Source organism: Sinocyclocheilus grahami, unplaced genomic scaffold, assembly GCF_001515645.1.
Source record: "Sinocyclocheilus grahami isolate Dianchi unplaced genomic scaffold, SAMN03320097.WGS_v1.1 scaffold399.1, whole genome shotgun sequence".
Classification (NCBI taxonomy): Eukaryota; Metazoa; Chordata; class Actinopteri; order Cypriniformes; family Cyprinidae; genus Sinocyclocheilus; species Sinocyclocheilus grahami.
In genome coordinates this window covers 707,276-729,460 of record NW_015505578.1, presented here as the reverse complement: position 1 = coordinate 729,460, position 22,185 = coordinate 707,276, and the positions used below count along the sequence as shown (strand labels likewise).

General features: G+C 38.3%; 1 protein-coding gene across 1 annotated transcript in view; it reads left to right on the top strand.

The window, feature by feature from the left end:
* The first annotated feature begins 2,324 nt into the window (after positions 1–2,324).
* Positions 2,325–22,185, top strand: part of LOC107550458 (phosphatidylinositol 3,4,5-trisphosphate-dependent Rac exchanger 1 protein-like) — an 82,041-nt gene continuing 62,180 nt past the window's right edge. The window contains exon 1 of the mRNA XM_016231742.1: positions 2,325–2,965. Within this exon, the coding sequence (XP_016087228.1) occupies positions 2,810–2,965 (156 nt within the window). The 5' untranslated portion in view covers positions 2,325–2,809. The remainder of the gene's footprint in view (positions 2,966–22,185) is intronic.

The following is a 22,185-nucleotide window of genomic DNA, read 5'->3' as shown; positions in this document are numbered from 1 at the left end:
ATTCAAAAACAAGAATATATGGGTCTTACCTTAGTTGCTGTGTTCAAAAGATATGAGAAGGTAAAGATAAAAAAGGTAAAGATAAAAAGATAACCCTGAAACTTTTAAGATTCGATTCTGCATTCTCTTTATCACGTCATATTGAACTGTTCAACAGTTGCGTCTATCACGTGCGCTTGAATTAAGGCGGGAAAGCACGTGCTTAAAAGAGAATTATGCTGTAACTGTCGGCTAAAACATCTGTTTATTTGTTTTAAATATTTAATCGTGTTTTTTTTTTTTTACAACGTTTGTGTTCGATTTTGCCACAAGATGGCGCTCAGTCTCACAGAACGAATGCAGTGTGATTAAATGGTTTGTAGTTGTGATAAAATAAGTAATCTATTGATTATATTATCTTTGTGTCACCTATATTCATTTAAGTTACTGGTAAAGCACACTTTTTAAAGTTATGTCAAAGCATGCAGTGGCAACTCTATTAGGCTACTATGTACAGTTAGTGTGGGCAGAACTCAAGTAAAGCAGAACCAGAGGTTACTGACACCTCTCAAATGTCAGACAGCTATGAAATGCCAGGGGCTGAAAGACTCCTGCGGGGTAATACTGATTCAAACCAGGCTAACGAGTCATTCTTACCCTTTACGTTTTTGCCCATTCATTTGGTGGAGTCTGGTGGTTTGGTGGCCATATAAGTTATGTGAGAAAGATAGAAAGATAGAGAACTTAGTCTTTTGTGATGGGGTAAACAGGATGTGGACAGGCTCTGATGGCTGTTTGTCATGCTGAGGAAGCATCACCTCAAGGGCACAGACAGTACGAACAAAGACCTGACAGACCAAACAAGCATTAAAGGTGTAGTTCAACCCCGAAGAAAATTCTGTCATCATTTACGCACCCTTATGTTCTTCCAAACCTGTATGACTTTCTTTGTTCTGTGAATCACAAAAGAATATATATATATATATATATATGTGTATATATAAATTCTGGTAACCAAACAGTTTTGGTGACCTTTGACTTCCATTGTGTGGACAAAAAACACTGATGATGACTGGTGTTTCACAGAAGGAAGAAAGTCATACAGGTTTTGAGTAAAATTTTATATAATTTAATAATATGTAAAAACTCGTATTTACATATGAGTAAATGATGACACAGTTAATGTTTTGTATGAACTATCCATTTAAACTGTAAGGATGCCATAATCATTCCATGCAGACAATGATCAATTAGATTTTTTCACTCGTCTCACTACAACTAGTCAAATTCAGGCCTTTAATCCTGTAACTATTTTTTAGGCCTGTAACCATTAATGAAAATAAATTTCTAATGACTTTAATGATTAAATTGAACATATATGAGTGCTCATGTTTACTTCTGTGGACATAATTAAAAAAATATCAAGTTCTTTTTCCACTTGATTTTTACTTACAGAAGTGTTTTGAGCTGTGTCCAAAATAAAAGGCACATTTTATATAGTATGATGAATGCATGTATTATGTAATACAGATGTAGGCTACTACATTTGTCTTGTTGACATTGTCATGTGGCCTACAATTCCAGCGTTGCTACTCAGCCATTAAAACTTCTCTTCCATTGCCTCATGGGATAGTAAAGGATACACTGTTTAGAATCTCGCCAGTATTGCAGATACTTTCTGTCTACTTTTTTATAAATACTGTAAATTTAGACACACTGCTCCTTTTAGATACTCTTTTTCACCTTCTATATAGTGGGGTAATATGCATATTTGGAGGCAGCCTTTGTTAACATCATGGCTCATATTTGTCTCAATAGTAGATTTAGATTTAGATATACTGACACCTACTGGCCTGCAAGCATGCAAGTTTATGTACCACTAACTCCTGTGGTTTTACACCAAAACTGTTTGTTTGTGTCATACTGTAAAAGTTGGATTAATTCCTAACAAATTTTCAATAAATACATTTATTATTGGTGTTTTGTGCTGGTACATGGCCGGTCATTTGATATTAACACGGTGGCACCCATGAAGGGGCGACCCTCTCCATGTAAAAAAAATTGACAGCTTTTTTAGAAAATATTTATGTCTAGACTAGAGTCTTCATCTCATGTTAGTGAACATCATTTTAATGATAAATCCCAAAAATGCTATTCATTTGTATTTTTCCCTTAAAATATTAATTAAATAAATAAATAAAAATACTGAATGCATCAGTCGCGATGCCAGAGATCAAAAGAAACTATCTTCTCACAACACACATCTAAAGATAGCAAGGGATCAGTTCATCAGTTCATTAAACTGAAGACGTGATTGTTCAAGCGGTGCAACTTGCAGACGGTCCCTCAGCGGCAGACTCGCTTCTCTCTCTCTACAGCTCCCACAGCCGTCTCACTTTTCATGTAGTCCACACTGAGCTCTCGTGATCTCGCAACTTCAGCTTTTACTGCACGGTTTTGCCAGTGATTTCACGGTTGCTAATCGTTTCTCGTGCACTCCCTTTTTTCACATCATTTCGCTCCTCTGGCCACTTTCATCATTTATGCTGCCGGCAGTCGGTGGGCTACTTCTCTAGTTGACCTTTTAAACGGAAATAGTTTTAATGAGATGCAAATTGCTTTGCGGTTGACTTCGATGTTGCGCGGTATACTTTTACAGAAGTTTCTTCAGTTTCAATCTAACATTTTCCCCTGCCGCATCCTGGCGCGAGGTTGCGTGCAGCGCGCGACGGATTAAATGGATTAATTATCACATCTTCACATCAGTTTTCACACAACTGGCGTGTACTCGTTTGTTTGGAGGCTTCTCTCTCTCTAAGGGGTTTTAAAAATGAGCGAAATAAACACCGAGGAGGACAGTAAACAAGAAAACGGCGACCTCAGCAGCAAGGACTCGGACCGTCAGCTTCGCCTGAGACTGTGCGTTTTAAACGAGATATTGAACACTGAACGGGATTACGTGAGAAACTTGGCATTTCTGCAGTCGGTAAGTAGACTGGGTTCAATCTAAACACCCTGAGTGTTGCAGTTTGAGCACCCATGTGGCTGGTTACATGTTGCAGTCGCGCGGTTATTGTTACAGTCTCATTTACAGTCTCATAAACTGGAGATAACGGGCACTGGTGAAGCTGTCAAGCCGTGTTTTAGTCACTGTACTGGCGTCAAGAAAGAGGAAGAGGGAGAATATGTGAAAAAGACATTTAGTGACATTTTATAACAAAACATGATGCACAAGGGACCGTTTTGTAGAGGGACTTCTTTGGGGAGTTTTATTAATGATGCTTTAAAAGGACTTGAATGTTGTTCCTCCAAGTGGGTGTTTTAACTCAAACCTTTTTTGCTTCATGTACCGCTACAGCCCAAACAATAAGGCTCAAGTACCAGTTCCATCATTTATTTTATTAAACACACAAAAATTATACTGTGGGTAAAACATTTAAGTAGCATATTCTGTTATGATCGTCACAAATTGTATATATACTGTAGCTATATATTGCTTTCTTTGCAAAAAATGTATCTAAAACTGTTTTCATTGTTGTATTTGTTTACATTTTTTAAAAAACAAATCCCAATTGAAATCAAATGCCTCTTTAAACCTTCTTACGCACACCTCTGATTAAGAATAACTTTTTAATTGACTCAGTTTCTTGTTTGTTGTAATTTTCTGTTCTCCGTTGGTTGGAGATGACTGAAGTGTGAACACTTTCAAACCGAGAAACAAGAGTCTGTCACTTTTACTGCCTTTTTAGTCATTCAAACAAGCTCTAACTTAAATTGATTATATTTCCTGGTCATGTGTCATTTCCTTTTATAAGCTCTGCCTCATAAAATCAGCAGCGGCTCATGTGAGAGGTAGGATTTACAGGGTCTTCAGGGCAATCTAGTAAATCCCCTGTAACTTTCAGAACACTTGTTTTTTTGTGTCTTTTGGTAAAACCGGGTTGTGCTCATCAGCATACAATCCTGCTCAGCCCAGAGCATGTGTCCTATAGTAACAACCCTCCTGGAGCATCACTGACCTTCCACAGTAATTTCAATGCACTGATAATGTATCTTAACAAGTAAAAAAATAAACACAGAAAATGTTTCAAGTCTCCAGATTGTAATTTGGCATACTTGATGTGTGTTTTCTTGCTCTGATTAGCATCAGATCAAGACATAGCATGCCTGGATTTAAGAACAGACAATCGGGAGCCCATTCATATTCCAAACTTACTACATATTTTAGTGTTTTAGAACTTTAATAAACCCTGTTATTCAGTTTTTCATGCATTCCCAAATGCATTTCTCACATTCCACACCAGCGCATTTGTCCCAGTCCAAAACCTCTTGATCATGGGATAAATTTAACAGGATAAAAGCAACTGGAGAGGTTTTACAAACATGCCAATGAAGGGTTAGCAGCCTTACAGTTATCAATCCAGTTTTATAACAATCCCTCACAATCATATTGGCCTGTTAAGCTTCTGGAGTACAGTAGCTTTGTGAGGAAGCTGCCAGTTGATGACGTCGAGCCGACTGTGGCAGTTTAAGATTTAGGAAAGACACTGTTTCTGGTTTTCTGTGAGAGGATGGGTTCACTTGTCCTAGTTATTGTTCTTTCTCTGCATATGGGAAGAATCATAGGTCCCTCTCATCTGCTGAGTCTCAAAGGGATTCATCTCCCTAGCGGTGTGTCTGATGTTATCTGATCTGGAAGCATTAAGTGAAGCGCGACCAATCAAATTAGTCCCTGCAGATGCACCTAACGGCCTCTCGTCAAGATGTGTTGACGCAAGTGAAGCGAAGCGGACGGTGGTGCATCAGGTGAAAGGGAGAGGAAACCGCTTCGTCTTTCAGCATCTGTGTCTTTCCAAGGGCCTCGGTGTGAAAAACAAGGCCGTGCTTGAGATCGATATCAAAGATGTCTTTTTCAACTGCCTTTCAACTCATGGCTGGCACTCTAGGTGGTCTTTATGCGCTTTTGTCAGCACGCACAGTCATGCTAAACATCACTGGCTGCCACACTCTAGGGAGACTGATAATTGCTTCATGAATTTGTTTAGATATTTAAGTAAGATACCCAAACATCTTTTATTAGACCGAAAGGTATCAGGGCTGTGGCTTTGTCGCTCCCTGAATGGCTCTTCATGCATCTGTTTATCTGTGGAATTCCACAAGGAATCTCAAAGATATTACAAAAGGATAATGTCATAGTTTCAAAGCAAGAAACCAGGCTGTGATTTGTAATCTGTTGGCAGAACCGAAGATTGCCTGATGAGTCTTTTTTTTAGGCATCATGCCCAATTTTTTGTAGAATCTTCTCGGTTTAATTTTGAATTTTAGATAAGAGATGACAGAGTAAGGTTTAGATGTTAGGGTTAGGAAAACACACTAACCAGCACATTCTGAAGTTTTTTTAGAAGACACGTTCTGTCATACTGTACAATAACAGTTAATCTTACATTTACTCTGAGTGAGATGTAGGGAAAGGGGTGTGTCTTAGAAGAATTGAGTCAAAAGTTCATTAGTTGCTCCCAGAGTGACCTGTCCAATGGCATTTTTTTTCCAATGACAAAAGCATTTGGCAAAACGATTAAAAAAAAGCAGATGGCAAATGCTTTTTGCAATTAAAAAAAATATTAATAATAACTATTAATAATTTATCATAATCAATTGCTTTAGTATTTTGAATCATTAATTAAATATTATAAATAATGTTACATTATTTATTTGAAAATTAATTTTATTGTTTTATTTAAACAAGCAGTTTTAAGCATCTATTTACTTGCCCATGTAAAACTGTAGCCTATTTGTTTTTATTTTTGAATTATTTAATTGATAAATCATTACTACATTTTATCCTCAACAAAAAGTGCAGGAAATAGTGTGTACACTACAATTTAAAACTTTGGGGTTTTTGAAATGGTCTCTTATATGTTCACCAAGGCTGCATGTATTTGATCAAAAATACTGTAAAAACTGTGATATTGTGAAATATTATTTTAATTTAAGAAGTTTATATATTTAAAAATGTTTTTTTGTGTGATGGTAAAGCTGAATATTCAGCAGTCATTCCTCCAGTCTTCAGTGACACATGATCCTTCAAAAATCATTCTAATATGCTGATTTGGTGCTCAAAAAATGTTATTTGTATCATTATCAGTAATATTTACTGTCTCTTTTGATCAATTTAATGCATCCTTATGCATGAGCCCAATATTAAATCCTTTATTAGTTAGCTATGTCCCATTCAACAGACCTTTTAAACCATTAAGATAAGTAAACTGATTCCAGGGAAAGTTTCCCTGGAGAAGCTTAAGGGTTAAATGTCTTCCTCAGGGGTAAAAAAGTAGGAGATTGTGATTCAATTAACTTTTGAGTTCCTAAATATAAGAGCTTCGGTGTTTGTATATGACCGGGATCCGTTTCTTGTGTTGGGATCTGTGCCCCCTCTAATGTCTTTGCTGCCAGTCCAGCTGTTGTTAGTTTGTGTGGCCCAGCTGGGCTCCTGTGGACAAGAGTCTGTTCACCCAAACAGGATGACATGAATGTATAGAGGAGCAGGGGGGGGGAAGTCAACTTGGTGCTTCCCGCTTGCTGATGATGTCTCTGTCTGAGTCCTTGCAGGAGGGACGTACAAGTGTAGGCTATAAATAGTTACAGACCTGATCCGCAGCACAGTGTCACAACCAGCTACCCAGCAGCCATATGGCTCAGTGGGGTACATGTCTGCGCCCGCCAAACTATGTAAACAATCCTCAGCTTAGATAAACTGCCATTTTATGTTTTCTGTGTAAGCTGCAACTCTATAGACCAGTTGCCCAAACCAGGGCCTGTGGGCCAAAGTTGGCCTGTGATGACATTTGGCCCACCATTGTTTTGAGCCTGTTTCTCTCTGCATTTATAAGTAGTTCATATTTATAAACTGTTACTTCCTGGTCCTTTGTAATTATTTATGAAATTTACTACACCAAATTGTGTTCAGTGTATTAGTGCCTGATGTGTTTTAGAAGCTTAGATGGATGTATAGAATCAGTGCTGAGTGTTTTGCATGCTAAACTTGGGTTCGCTGACCCCTGTAGACCCTCCAGATGCGCAGTAGTACTGATGATCATCAGCGGTGCCATCTGTATGAAAACAGTCTGCAGCTGTGAGCTCTCACTGCGACTGCCGCAAGCTCTGCTGATTATGCTCCTATATCCTCTAAAGTGTCAGATTATCATTGTCTTAAAGCTGCGACAAGTCATGCGTTATAAGCCAGGACACAGAGACACAAGTCAGCACCAGGAATCTCTTTAACTTTCCTGAGCTTAATTAGCTTGGTAGACCTTTCCTCGTGTTCAAGCATCTGATATCAAACAAACACTGGGATAGTGTTGCTAATTATAGCGTTTTTAATGCTGATGGTTTTGTGGAGGGGGTTGAGTTTCCTCATGTTCTACTCTGATAACGAATCACTTGAGGGAAAAACAGTTGAAGGAAAAGTACTTTTGTAGTTTGAGCTGATTCCGATGACTTTTACGATGTCTGTAACACTCAAAGACCCAAGGATATCTGGAAAAGAACCAAACACAAGCATTCATTTCTATGGTAGTTGTTTGGTTCTGGAGAATTTAATAATCAATCACCTGAGCCATATCTGAAATGCAGGGTTGTCCAAACCTGCTCCTAGAAGGCCAGTGTCCTGCAAAGTTTAGCACTAATTTGTCACTAAATACTATACCTGCCTAGAAGATTCTATTAATCCTGCAGACCTTGATCAGCTGGTTCAGGTGTGTGTAACTGGGGTTGGACACTGGCCCTCCAAAAACAGGATTGGATACCCCTGCTGTAATGTGACTAATAACTCGAGAGCCACAGGACTGTGACAAAACTGATTGGTTGATGGCATGCCAAGAATGCACACAGCCCCAAACTTTTCAGTAGTGACTGTCCTGAGCTATGATGTTAAAAGCAACAAACAGGTAACAGGTTTCACTCTTCTAAGAGCCCTCCAAAACATCTACAAATATATAATGAAATATTAATGCTATATACATTAATGTTACTTTCTCACATTGACCAAGACTGTATTTATTTGATCAAAAATGCAGTAAAATAGTAATATTGTGATTTGTGAAATATTATTGCATTGTAAATGTTTTCTTTAAATCAAAATGTCAAAAATCAAATTGAATTTAAAATGTAATTTCTTTGACAAATCTGAATTTTCAGCACATCATCACATGACCTTACAGATATCAATCTAATATGCTGATTTGATGTTTAAGAAACATTTCTTATTAGTATGAATGTTGAAAACAGTTATTTGATGAATAGAAGATTCAGAAGAACACCATTTATTTGAAATAGAAATTTTTTGTAACATTATACATTTCTTTACTTGACACTTTTGATCAGTTTATTACATCCTAGCTAAATAAAAGTATTTAATTTATTAAAAAAATTATTATAATAAAAATAAAAGCATACTGCCTCCAAATTTTTGAATGGTAGTGTATGATCCTTGCAAGCCATTTTATCAGAATACATAGCTAATTTTGAATTGTCTTTGGAGTGCAGAGTTTGTGGTAAACTACCATAAACTCTGTCAAACATATTTCTAGCACAGTCAAACATATTTAATATTCTGTTATGTGTTGAAAGATTTTGGGCCAATGATTGCTTGTCATGGGTCGGGGCTACCTAGTCCAGAAACAGCAACCATGGGACCAAAAAAAATGTCCTGTCAATCAATGTGGTAGCTGCTGGTTAATGGAAAAAAGAATGCTTTATGTTGCAAATCATCTATGTTGCATGTTTTTCATGTTCAGGATGTTTTCATGTTAAAGTTTTGTAGGGGGACATCCTGAATCATCAGCATCAGCAGTGAATCTGCGAGGATCTTGTACAAAATAAACAGCAACATTAGCAGAAATAATCCTCCCCGTGGCCTTTTGTGGTCTGACAGATAATGTGAGCAAGGAAATCTGGTGATGTTCTCTGTGATATTCAATATTTTAAGCCAATCGGATCGGCTGAGCTGAAAGTCAAACTTAGAAATCCTAGATAGATTCGACTGATTGGTGAGTCACTGTGAGGTCACGAGCACAGCATGAAACTGATAAAGTCGTCTGTGTTCCCGACCACGCTGACAGAGGCCTGAGAGAGTTGTTAAGTTATGTTTATTTGGATATTAAAAACAGAAACACATTGGGATATGTAACCAGGCAATGGTGTAATGACTGTCACCTGCGCTTACTAGTTAGATTCACACCTCTGATTTAATCGCATCTACCTGGCCAGGCGCCATGTTACAAACACATGAATAAGGTATGCCTGTTGGCACCTCCTCATCTTTTACAAACAAGCTGATGGCAAACAAAGCCATGTGTTAGAGATTATGAATGCTATCAGATGGATGAGAGGTATGCAGACCACAGGCACATGGGATAAGACTCTTAGCAGATGTTCCCAAAATGTTCAATAAACTTCGGATTGCGGCGTGCAGCATTAAACTGACACTTACATAACTCTGCTTTAAGCAGGTTTAAGGTCTGTTTTGTGTTCCTGGCTGTTTAATTATTTAGGTGATGAGGATTTATGTGCATGTATGAGGTTTGTTTTCCTTTGGATCTCTTTGTGGGATAGTGGCTGTGATTATTTACTTGAATCAGATACAATACTGGTGCTTTCTCACTCTCTCTTGACCGCCAATAGCCTTGATTGTGACCCCATCACAAACATTACTTTTGCAGCTGTAGGCAATAGCCACCTACTTGATAGGCATGTTTTGCAAAGAGAAAGGCAGCAGTAACTATAAGGCCATACATTGGCGTGTTGACCCTTGACACCTTTGACCAGAAGAGCTCTAAGGAATTCCTCAGTTGTCTTGAGGGAATTGCCCCTGCGGTTTGTGGCCAGAGGCCGGCCGTAGTGTCATGACTCTTGAGATATTTTTTGGGTGAGATCTTCAGATGTAGGCTCTGGCTTTTCCAGTTGCTACTGAGAGGGAAGAAATATGAACAGCGTGATGTTAACTTATCCCACTTACCTCATCCTTGGACAAACAAAGGAGCGTGTAGTATTGATGGATGTGGATTGTGTCAGAATGATTGAAACTGAATTATTTACCCGAGTCCTAAAAAAACATTTGAAGATGGAATTAGTCTGGTTAGCTTGATCTAATGCTTGCTTAAATGTCAGGTCATTCATTTAGGTAACTAAATAAGATTTATTAGAGAACTTAACTAAAGTAACTCATTGGAATTAATTGAGATCATGTTTACTGATTCATAAAGGGAAATTTCACCTAAAAATGGTCTTCTATTTGTAATTTTTTTTATTTACTCACTCTCATGTTATTCATGTCACATTAATTTTGTAGGAAACGAGTGATAAAGGATAAAGAAAGCAGCTGTTAATTTGAAAGCCGTGAATCAGACTTCTCACAACACATTCCACAATTTTAATGTATCAGATCAGTAGGCGGAGAATAGACTTTTGTGTTTGAACACATTTAGCCACAAGAGTGTCTATGCTATGAAAGAAAACCTCTGAAAGTGGAAAAGCTCAAATGGTTTTAGACCCCATTCACACTTGGATTTAGTGCTGTCCGCTTGTGATTGGATTGACAAAAATGCATATTAATACCAAGTGTAAACAGGGCAATTGTGTCAATGAGTTCAAGTCTGGATCAGTCCAATTTGTGATCAAATCGTTTGTTTGAGCTAGTTATTTTCAAATGAACTGTTTGTTCAGGTTCCTAAATTAGAAGAACCATTTGTTCACAAATTAATGAGTGAACAATGGCTTAAATTTGGGTCTGTTCCCCATGTAAAGATACTGTATGTAATCAAAAGGCCTGGAATCTACTAGTAAACAAGGAATTCTTGCTAATTTAAAGTTATTTTTGGAGCTTATTACCGAGTGTGGAAAAAATTTAAATGAAGATTATTTAAAATATTAAATCATATTTGTTATATGGCATGAGTGTGAACTGTAATTTTTGTATCAATTTAGAACTTCAAGTAAAAACTGCTGTTTGATTTAATGCTTGCTGTTTGATAATGAATGAACTCATTCAATCTGTACTTTAATCGGTCATAACCCTACAGCTGATGTAAAGCATCCGATGTTTTGTCATCTTGTGGGTGTATTTCCTGTGGTGAAATGGAAGAGTCTTGTCCAGCCACCAAAGCCACATTGATTAGGATGATAATCAATGAAGAAATGACAGAAATCGTGCATTTGTAATTTGACTCTAATGAAGCAATACTGCAGCGATGATGACACACTTTGTGGCTTTCGGGCTGAATGTGCTGCAGTGATATTGAATCCATTATTCTAGAGGGAAGGAGGAATGACACATCAGGAAATGAGATAATACGCACACACGCATATAAGCCTGTGGTAAATGACAAAGTAAGCTGCTGTGGTTGTTCATGGCCAAAGAAATCCAATTATGCGTCAGTACGTTCCAAAGGTAATTAAACATTATGTGTTTGTTTGAGTACTCATGCAAGTGCCTCTCTATGCGAAGTGATAATGATTGCTGTCTGTTGTTGTCGTATAGGCTAGCTCAGGGTCCACTCTGTCCTTTCCCCCCTGTGGTGAATGAACCCCTGGCTCTCATGGCACCTTTCCATGTGCTCAATCGCTCTTCCATGGAGATGAGCCCAAATGCCTTCCAGATGGCCAATCCAATCTGGACTGAGATCTTATCTGGACTACCACATGTCAGCACCAAGCCTTTGTAGCATTGTCCAACGGTCAACCAGTGTTGGATTTTCCATACGCTCAAGCTTCTTAATGATGTGCTGGTGTCACAGACAGGGGTTTTCTTGTGAATGGGGCCATTTCGCGGTAATGTGATATGCACAACTACCTCACATTGAAAGCATATCTTCAATTATTTGTGCTTGGCAGATGAGAAAACGGGTGGAAAAATCTCATTACATTATAGATCAAAACCATATTTAAGAACCAGAGTATCATACAGTCTTAGGGGGTAGGCATTTTTAACTTGGAACAGTAAGCAGCCACATACTAACTACCCAGAACACCCTAGCAACCTCCTAGAACCACCCAGACCATCCTAGCAACAACTCAGAAGATCCTTGGCAAGCACCATTCACAATTTCCTCAGAGAATCTAGTTTGGAAAGTCATCTTAATCAGGCCTTGTCCAGATTGCCATTAGGTTATGTAGCGTAGTCTTGCTCAGTGTATCAGTTCTGAGTGTCTCTTCCCTTGTCACCCTCATTTTTTTCTGTCTCTCATCTGTCCTGTGGTGCCATGGCTCGTTTCCACCCATGTGTGCAGCTCAAACAGCCGTGAACTTTGAAGCCCCTCATAGCGGAAGTGCGGGACAGGGGGCCGAACTCAAAGAGGACTTTGTTGCAGCAGCCGCTGCTTGAGGGGTGATGGGGAATCAGAGTCACGAAGAAAAAGGGCCGAGCTCGGATCCCCTCTTTCAAGCCTCATCCTCCTGCTACTGGGCTCTTTGTCTCCATTAGCTGGGTCGCTGCCACAAAGAGAGGATTTTTTTCCCTCTCTCTCCCCCCTTCCCTCTTGGTTTATTTATTCGATTTCACGCCATGCCGGCCAAAATGGCCCCTTCCTTGCGTCCAAAACTACTTCATACCCTTTTGCAGCGAGGCAGATTCTCAGAGAGCCATGAAAGGGCCCTTTGGAAGGGCCGGGGTGTGTTTTCAGCTGGGCATTCACAGGAAGCGTGAGCATCGGATTCAGTGCGTTTTGCTGTTGCTCACGTTGTGGGAACCAGTTCGGGTTGTAAAGATTCTCCTCACTTGCACTGGAAAAAGAGGACAAATGTGTGGTTTGGAGAAACTCAGGGGTTGTTCTGTGACCCTTTACTGTTCATTGAATGCTCAAGTACCAGCAAGTAAACACCACTGTTTGTTTAAAGCGGGAAAATCAGCATTAGGCAGGATGCTGTTTGTCCTGACATGTGCTGAGACATTTAACTTGAGGAAGGCTGGGTGAGTTGATGTCTAAGGATGTCCTGGACAAAGGCAGAGTCGACATCCTATAGGTTAACAATATCCTGTCACTTAGCAGTAGCCATAATATCAGACTGGATGAATTTGTTTCCTCAGGCACCTTCAGCCCTCCCAGTGACTGTGCTGTGGGTTTATAGTCAACATGAAATCAAAATTGACCACATTTACTTTCATTACATGTTCCTGGGCTTTTTGCGAGTGATTCAGCAGTACATGTTATTCCAAAGAGAAAAGTTGTTTGTCTTCTTTGTAATGTTCTTCTTCTGAAATGACTTTCTTTTTCCGCTGATGTCAAGCACATTGCACAGGCCAATGGATAATGTTGACATTTAGACATTGTTTTATTAAACACACATTTGATCTGACTTTATTCTGGTATGTAACACCTACTTTTCACAATCCAATCAGCAGTGTTGGGCAAGTTACTCTGAAAATGTAATCAAATTACTGATTACTCCTTCTAAAAAGTAATCACGTTACTGTTCTGATTACTTTATTTCAAAAGTAATTAGTAATTAGTTACATTACTAGTTGCATTACTTTTTTCTCCATGAAATTTATGAAATCCCAGCATAGGCTACATGCTCCCGATAAATATTTGTTATTAAAGCATCAACAGTCACAGAACACTATTATTTTTAACTAAAGCAAGTGGCTGCTACGTACATGGTTTGGTATGGCAGAATGCCAGCAAAGAGCACTGCATTTATAATCTCTAAAAGACATCTCAGTTCATCGCAATCTCACAAATCTCTGTTATAACACAATAAATATATGCATAATTAATCTTTCATAATGTCTATAATTCGTGTGTTATAGTGAGAGGATTCGTGAGCACGCAAATTTCAGCACTGCATTGCTCAACGTTGCAAACGTGTTATAGCCTAAATAGAAATGCATACGCTTGCACCTGTTAATCGTTTACATTTTATATTAGTTCATGTTGCTTTTGTGCAATAGATGAATAACAATTTATTTGTTTTAGATATTTTATGTTTAGATATTTCTATTTTGTGGGAGTCCCGTGAATCATTTTATTCTCCCACATCCCGCGCACACAAGTGTCTACCTGCCGCACCAGCACTCTCCAAACTTGTCCCGCGCCGCACTCTGTTGCTGCGTCGGGTCTCGCGGGAGCAGGTCTCTAATCCACTGGCACTTGACTCGACAGTGCGTGTGCTACATCCTTTTTACAATCTCTAGATTATAAAACACTGCATTCTGTCAGCAATGTAATGCGGCAGTAACGTATAGAGACCTCGGCTTGTAACTATACTCTAATTACTATTTTGAAAATTATAACGCGTTAAGTTACTCCATTACTAAAAAAGTAATCAAATTACAGTAATGCGTTACTAAGTAATGCGTTACTGTCCAACACTGCCAATCAGTTCCTGATGGGTCACTGAATATCCTTATCCATTCTGAAATCAAATTATAGAGTTGGTGTTTCACATCGTAAAGTAAGGTGGGTTGGTTTTGCCGTCATTTCAGTTAGGGCTGCACGATAAATCGCATGTGATATTTAACGCGCGTCAGTAAAGCTGGTTCTGTAATCAGCGGTAAATTTCCATCCGTGCAGCCCTAATTTCAGTTATTGACTGTAGAGTACTGTACATGTGAGAGTTTTGTAGTCTGATGAATTCTGAACATTCAGATGAGTTTGGGTTTTATTATTTCAAACTTTTGATTATGTACATTGTGTTTCCTTCAAACTGTCCTAGTTTTTCAGAATGCCTGAGTTCACTTTATTTTTGTGCATTTGAAACTCCTCCTCATTGTTGCTGCTGTAGAATTACTGCTGAATGAAAGCAACTATCAGACAAATTGACTGTTAGGAAAGTGTCTGCAGAAATGTCTGCTGTGTATTTCCGCCTGAATGCTGAGTAATCACATTCAGTTTTCTGAGACCGTAGTCTAAATTATACTTTGAATTTAGAACTTTTTTTTATTTATTCATACAATGATGAGTTGTTATTGGAAACAGTGTTGCTAATATTCAGGGAATGCTATATTTACATTTTCTGGAGATGATTTGTGGTTGTAAATGTGAAGGTGTGTAAATGTGAAACATTCTTGTTTGAGGTGTCAATATACAGTTGTCGTACCCTGACGGAGAAAGAACTTTGACATGCTTATATATCATCTCAGCCCCTTAATAGTAGTGTAAGACATTGTTCACTTTGGTGCTAGGTTTTTAGTGTAAACATCTGATATTAAAAACTGTAAACCTGAGCAGCTATATTCCGTACTGAGCTTAATTCACACTATTTTATATAGGCCTTATCCTCCTTAAAGGTGCCATGAACTGAGAAACCAAAATTTTCTTGATCTTTTGACATATAAGATAGGGATGCGCCGATCCGATATTCATATCGGGTATCGGCTCCGATACTGCCATTTTTGTCTGATCGGGTATCGGTCAGAGAGAGCCAATCCAAATCCGAGATTGTGCGTATTGTGTTACCTCTGCTCTGAAGCCATAGCATAGCTTAAAGGGTTACTCCACCTCAAAATGCAAAATTTTATCATTAATCACTTACCCCCATGTCGTTTCAAACCCGTAAAAGCTTCGTTCGTCTTCGGAACACAATCGGATATTTTGGATGAAAACCGGGAGGCTTGTGACTGTCCGATTGACTTGCACTGTCAAGGTCCAGAAAAGTATGAAAGACATCGTCAGAATAGTCCATCTGCCATCAGAGATGAATAACAATTTATTTGTTTTAGATATTTTATGTTTAGATATTTCTATTTTGTGGGAGTCCCGTGAATCATTTTATTCTCCCACATCCCGCGCACACAAGTGTCTACCTGCCGCACCAGCACTCTCCAAACTTGTCCCGCGCCGCACTCTGTTGCTGCGTCGGGTCTCGCGGGAGCAGGTCTCTAATCCACTGGCACTTGACTCGACAGTGCGTGTGCTACATCCTTTTTACAATCTCTAGATTATAAAACACTGCATTCTGTCAGCAATGTAATGCGGCAGTAACGTATAGAGACCTCGGCTTGTAACTATACTCTAATTACTATTTTGAAAATTATAACGCGTTAAGTTACTCCATTACTAAAAAAGTAATCAAATTACAGTAATGCGTTACTAAGTAATGCGTTACTGTCCAACACTGCCAATCAGTTCCTGATGGGTCACTGAATATCCTTATCCATTCTGAAATCAAATTATAGAGTTGGTGTTTCACATCGTAAAGTAAGGTGGGTTGGTTTTGCCGTCATTTCAGTTAGGGCTGCACGATAAATCGCATGTGATATTTAACGCGCGTCAGTAAAGCTGGTTCTGTAATCAGCGGTAAATTTCCATCCGTGCAGCCCTAATTTCAGTTATTGACTGTAGAGTACTGTACATGTGAGAGTTTTGTAGTCTGATGAATTCTGAACATTCAGATGAGTTTGGGTTTTATTATTTCAAACTTTTGATTATGTACATTGTGTTTCCTTCAAACTGTCCTAGTTTTTCAGAATGCCTGAGTTCACTTTATTTTTGTGCATTTGAAACTCCTCCTCATTGTTGCTGCTGTAGAATTACTGCTGAATGAAAGCAACTATCAGACAAATTGACTGTTAGGAAAGTGTCTGCAGAAATGTCTGCTGTGTATTTCCGCCTGAATGCTGAGTAATCACATTCAGTTTTCTGAGACCGTAGTCTAAATTATACTTTGAATTTAGAACTTTTTTTTATTTATTCATACAATGATGAGTTGTTATTGGAAACAGTGTTGCTAATATTCAGGGAATGCTATATTTACATTTTCTGGAGATGATTTGTGGTTGTAAATGTGAAGGTGTGTAAATGTGAAACATTCTTGTTTGAGGTGTCAATATACAGTTGTCGTACCCTGACGGAGAAAGAACTTTGACATGCTTATATATCATCTCAGCCCCTTAATAGTAGTGTAAGACATTGTTCACTTTGGTGCTAGGTTTTTAGTGTAAACATCTGATATTAAAAACTGTAAACCTGAGCAGCTATATTCCGTACTGAGCTTAATTCACACTATTTTATATAGGCCTTATCCTCCTTAAAGGTGCCATGAACTGAGAAACCAAAATTTTCTTGATCTTTTGACATATAAGATAGGGATGCGCCGATCCGATATTCATATCGGGTATCGGCTCCGATACTGCCATTTTTGTCTGATCGGGTATCGGTCAGAGAGAGCCAATCCAAATCCGAGATTGTGCGTATTGTGTTACCTCTGCTCTGAAGCCATAGCATAGCTTAAAGGGTTACTCCACCTCAAAATGCAAAATTTTATCATTAATCACTTACCCCCATGTCGTTTCAAACCCGTAAAAGCTTCGTTCGTCTTCGGAACACAATCGGATATTTTGGATGAAAACCGGGAGGCTTGTGACTGTCCGATTGACTTGCACTGTCAAGGTCCAGAAAAGTATGAAAGACATCGTCAGAATAGTCCATCTGCCATCAGTGGTTCAACCGTAACGTTATGAAGTGACGAGAATGCTTTTTGTATGTGAAGAAAACAAAAATAACGACTTTATTCAACAATTCGTCATGTGTCTTTCCGCATCACCGTAGCACCATTTTGGAGAATATCCGCTCTGAACGCAGGCAGCGTAGGCTCTTCTGTTAGCCGCGCTGCACGGATGCACCATTTTCCTTCAAATTTAAAGCGTAAATACCTTATACAGTCTATGGTAAATACATGTAGAAAATGTAGGCCTATCCATTTAATGTGAGCTACATATGAATATTTAAGTCCTTACATTAAAGTTCACACAAACTCTTTTCTCCACTGTGGCTGTCAGTCAGTCGTTCAGCCTTTAAACCCTGGTCGCGTTCGGTTACAGCAGTCAGCTCGGTAAAGATCTCTCCAAGATCATTCTGCGTTCCCATTATTATACTTGATTTGAAAATAAATGGCTATGATTTTGCAAAAACGATTTTATCTTCTTGCTGGAGTTTAATGTTGTTTTGTTACTTGTTGCCGGGTGTCTGTGAGAACAAAACACAGGCGTAGAAAAGACTATAAATAGTTTTTAAAGTGCACAGTAACTGAAATATAAAACTGTTCTTCCTCTCTCTATACCAATTATCTCTCTCTCAAGCTATCTGTCGTTAGAGATTTGTACGCACACAACCTGATTAATATTCATGAATCCAGTAGCTCATTAATCCCCAGTGCGTTTTTATATTCTTATTAGTAGAAATCGTATAATAATAATAATATCTTATCAGTATTATTGTTCGTTTTTTTTTTTTTTTTACAGGAACACTGAATGACCAAAAAAAGCACCAGCACCAGTCCTAAGTTCATGGTTACCAAGTTTTAATTCTAATTACTAAACTTCTATTATTAAATAATACTTCATTATCATATTATAATGCTTGACTGCTTGACTGACTGATATTAAGAGTGTACTTTCAGATATTTAAAAAGCTGTACCATTTTACAAACTTTATATATGTTTGTAAAATGACATAACTTTATATATATCCGCCATGCCTATTCAAACAGAGCATTCAGATGAGGGGGGTCAAAAACAGGAAAGAAAATCGCCTATTACTTCTAAATTATTATGTTTTTTTAATGTAAAAATCTTGATAACATTATAAGCGGACCTCTGAGAACAGTACAAAATAAAAAACAGAGGAAGTTCATGACTCCTTTAAAGGAACACAACACTATTTTTGAAAATAGGCTAATTTTCCAACTCCCCTAGAGTTAAATAGTTGAGTTTTACCGTTTTCGAATCCATTCAGCCGATCTCCGGGTCTGGCAGTAGCACTTTTAGCTGTGGCTTAGCATAGATCATTGAATCTGGCTAGACCGTTAGCATCTCGCTCAAAAATGACCAAAGAGTTTTGATATTTTTCCTATCAGCCCTCTACGGACACCTTGGCAATTGAATCGCCATTGGCTAGTATATTTTTTTGTTTACTCGCCAGACTGAAATACTATACTATACTATATATATATATAGTACAGCTTTTTAAATATCTGAAAGTACACTCTTAATATCAGTCAGTCAAGCATTATAATATGATAATGAAGTATTATTTAATAATAGAAGTTTAGTAATTAGAATTAAAACTTGGTAACCATGAACTTAGGACTGGTGCAGGTGCTTTTTTTGGTCATTCAGTGTTCCTGTAAAAAAAAACCCGAACAATAATACTGATAAGATATTATTATTATTATAATACGAATTCTACTAATAAGAACAATATAAAAACGCACTAAGGATTAATGAGCTACTGGATTCATGAATATTAATCAGGTTGTGTGTGTTTGCTCGAACTGATTAGCTGAAATCAAAACAGGGACGATAATAGGTGAGTACCAGCCAGTGAGATTGTTGTTTGCGCATTAGTTCCGCCTACTACAGGAAAACCCGGCAGTTCTTAAAAGCTGAAGAATTCCAAAGGAACTCTGTTATTTTTACAGGAAAGTACAACAAAGTATATCCTTTACATGTAGCGCATGAATTCTGCATGTTATGCGAGACTCTCGCTCGCTCTCACTCTTTGCGCGTGTGAGAGAATGCACGGCGAGTCGTGCTCCTTCACACTAGAGTTTACGTTACGCCAAATACACAAACACAGGTGCGCTGCGCATCCATTCAAATTAACTGAAAAATATCACAGATCGCTTGACGGAGAGTGAAGATTTAGTCGCATATGCGAGTGATTTACTCGCAATGTAGAGGGTTGCCTATTTAAAACTTGACTCTTCTGTAGTTACATCGTGTACTAAGACAGACAGAAAATGAAAAGTTGCGATTTTATAGGCCGATAAGGCTAGGAACTATACTCTCATTCCGGCGTAATAATCAAGGAACTTTGCTGCCGTACCATGGGTGCAGCAGGCGCAATGATATTACGCAGCGCCTGAAAATAGGCTTATTGGAAGTTACCTAGCTGGGGAAAAATATAGAAACTCTTTGGTAATTTTTGAGCGAGATGCTAACGGTCTAATCAGATTCAATTATCTATGCTAAGCTACAGTTAAAAGTGCTACAGCCAGACCTGGAGATTGGCTGAATGGGTTCGAAAACTGCAAAACTCAACTGTTTAACTCTAGGGGAGTTGGAAAATGAGCCTATTATCAAAAATAGTGTTCCTTTAAATGGGCCATTTTTGCATTTTATTTGAAAGATTAAAGTATCAAAATATAATTTGATTATCATTTGTTGGACCAGGATGTGACTTTAGGTTTAGCTTTGTAAGTTCAGAAATTGCACTTGTACACATTGTTCTGTGTCGCTCCTGTAAAAACAGCACATCACTGTTTTTCGAATATCTCACTTCTGTTTCTTTGTTCGATTAGTAGGAATCACATGCTACAGTGAAGGCTTAGAAGTGTGCCTTAATGCTTTTGCGTTTCTGCTTTTTTCCTGATCTGTAGCTTCCCTTATGGTGTTAAGCAATTTAGGCTTACCCGGACCAATGTTTTCTGGCTGATTTTGATCAGAATCTGACAGATTCTTGCATAAAATGGGGTCACAGCTGTTTATTTTACTTTACTTTACTTTACTTTACCAAATCAACAAATTGGTAGGTACAAAGGTAAAAATCCCAAATGCTATGCCTTTTGTCCACTTGTTTTAATCAATGATTTGGAGGGGCCGTCTCATTTAAAGAAATGGCTGTGTTTACCCTAGTTTCACAACCAGAGGTTTGAAAAGATGTTGCAATAGCCAGACTTGTCCCTTATTTCAATAGCGTCCCACTATACTTGCCCTGTGTGACAGACTTCACATGCTTTTATGTACGTGCATGTGGTTAAAAAACAGGATCTCAGTAACACATAAGAGAATATTCTAGAAATCAAATAGCTCAGTGTCTGGACTACCCACTGTCTTGCTGTACCAAGGTAATTTTTTACAGAAAACCATCTGACATTTTAATTGATGTCGCTTTCGATGATATTTTAATTGATATCCCAGGACATGTTGATTGTCCACCACACTTTCTTTCGCCGTCTGTTGCCTGGTGCTGCTAGGTCAACCAGAACAGTGCTAGTCTCGACGTCTGTTGGTGGCAGAAGTGGTGGCAGCAGGCTCTTGACCCTCAGTCCTGTTGAGAGAGGTTGAAGTCCATGACAGCATATGGCCAGTCTGGTTTGGTCCACCTTACTGTCTGACCATCTTTGCCTGACTGCTTCACATCAAACAAAAGGCTTGTTGCCCATGTCTGACCTTCTGTCACTCCGAAATTCAGCACGGCTGGTGGATTAGATCTCCAGCGATGTGAGACAGTAAAGTACATCAATCAAACTTTCACCTCTTTTAGCATAATAGTGTGAATTCATGTTTTACTCTGTAAAATTAGGTTTGGTTGCTCTCTGATCAGAGGCTTCACTTCCCTCACATCAAGAATGGCTACAAACACACTATACCCTAAAGGATTGAAGTCTTTGGGCCTGAATGATACCTCAGTGTGTGTGTGTCGAGTGAATTTGCAAGTCTGAGATACACTTCTCTGTTTAGCAGAACCCAAATTCAGTGTTGGGGGTAACGCATTACAAGTAATGTGAGTTACGTAATCAGATTACTTTTTTCAAGTAACTAGTAAAGTAACGCATTACTACTTTTTTCAAAAAAGTAATGCCAGTTACTTTGTTTTCCCATTTATTGACTGACAAGTCTCCTGTCCCCATATTGGGAGAAATCAGAAGTACAGCTGTGTGAACATGATGTTACTGTAGTTCTAGACTAAATGTGAATGTGCATTAATTCATCCCACTCACAAAAACAGATTACGTATTCATCAAAATGAATTAAAACAGTGCAATGCAAACTCAGAATATGATGCAAACCTGCAATAATTAAATATGTTAAATAGCACAAATGTATCTAATCCCATTTTATTAACCAATATCTTTGCTGCTGACCTTTGATGATCCAGTTCAACCATACTAATAAGCACAAATGACTTTAGATAAACTAATAACGGTGCTTTGTTTTTTTTATTGCTGAAGAGTGTTTCTTCTCCTGCGTTCTACTGTACAGACGTGAATTTACTTTTCCTTCAGCCTGAGGTTTATTCATTACACTTTTTGGTGTGAAAGGGCTTTTATATTTGCTATAAATAGAACTTCTTATATTAAAAACAATCAAGCCCTGCTTATATTTAAAAAGTAACGCGAAAGTAACGTAAAAGTAATATAATGCATTACTTTCCATAAAAAGTAACTAAGTAACGTAATTAGTTACTTTTTTAGGGAGTAACGCAATAT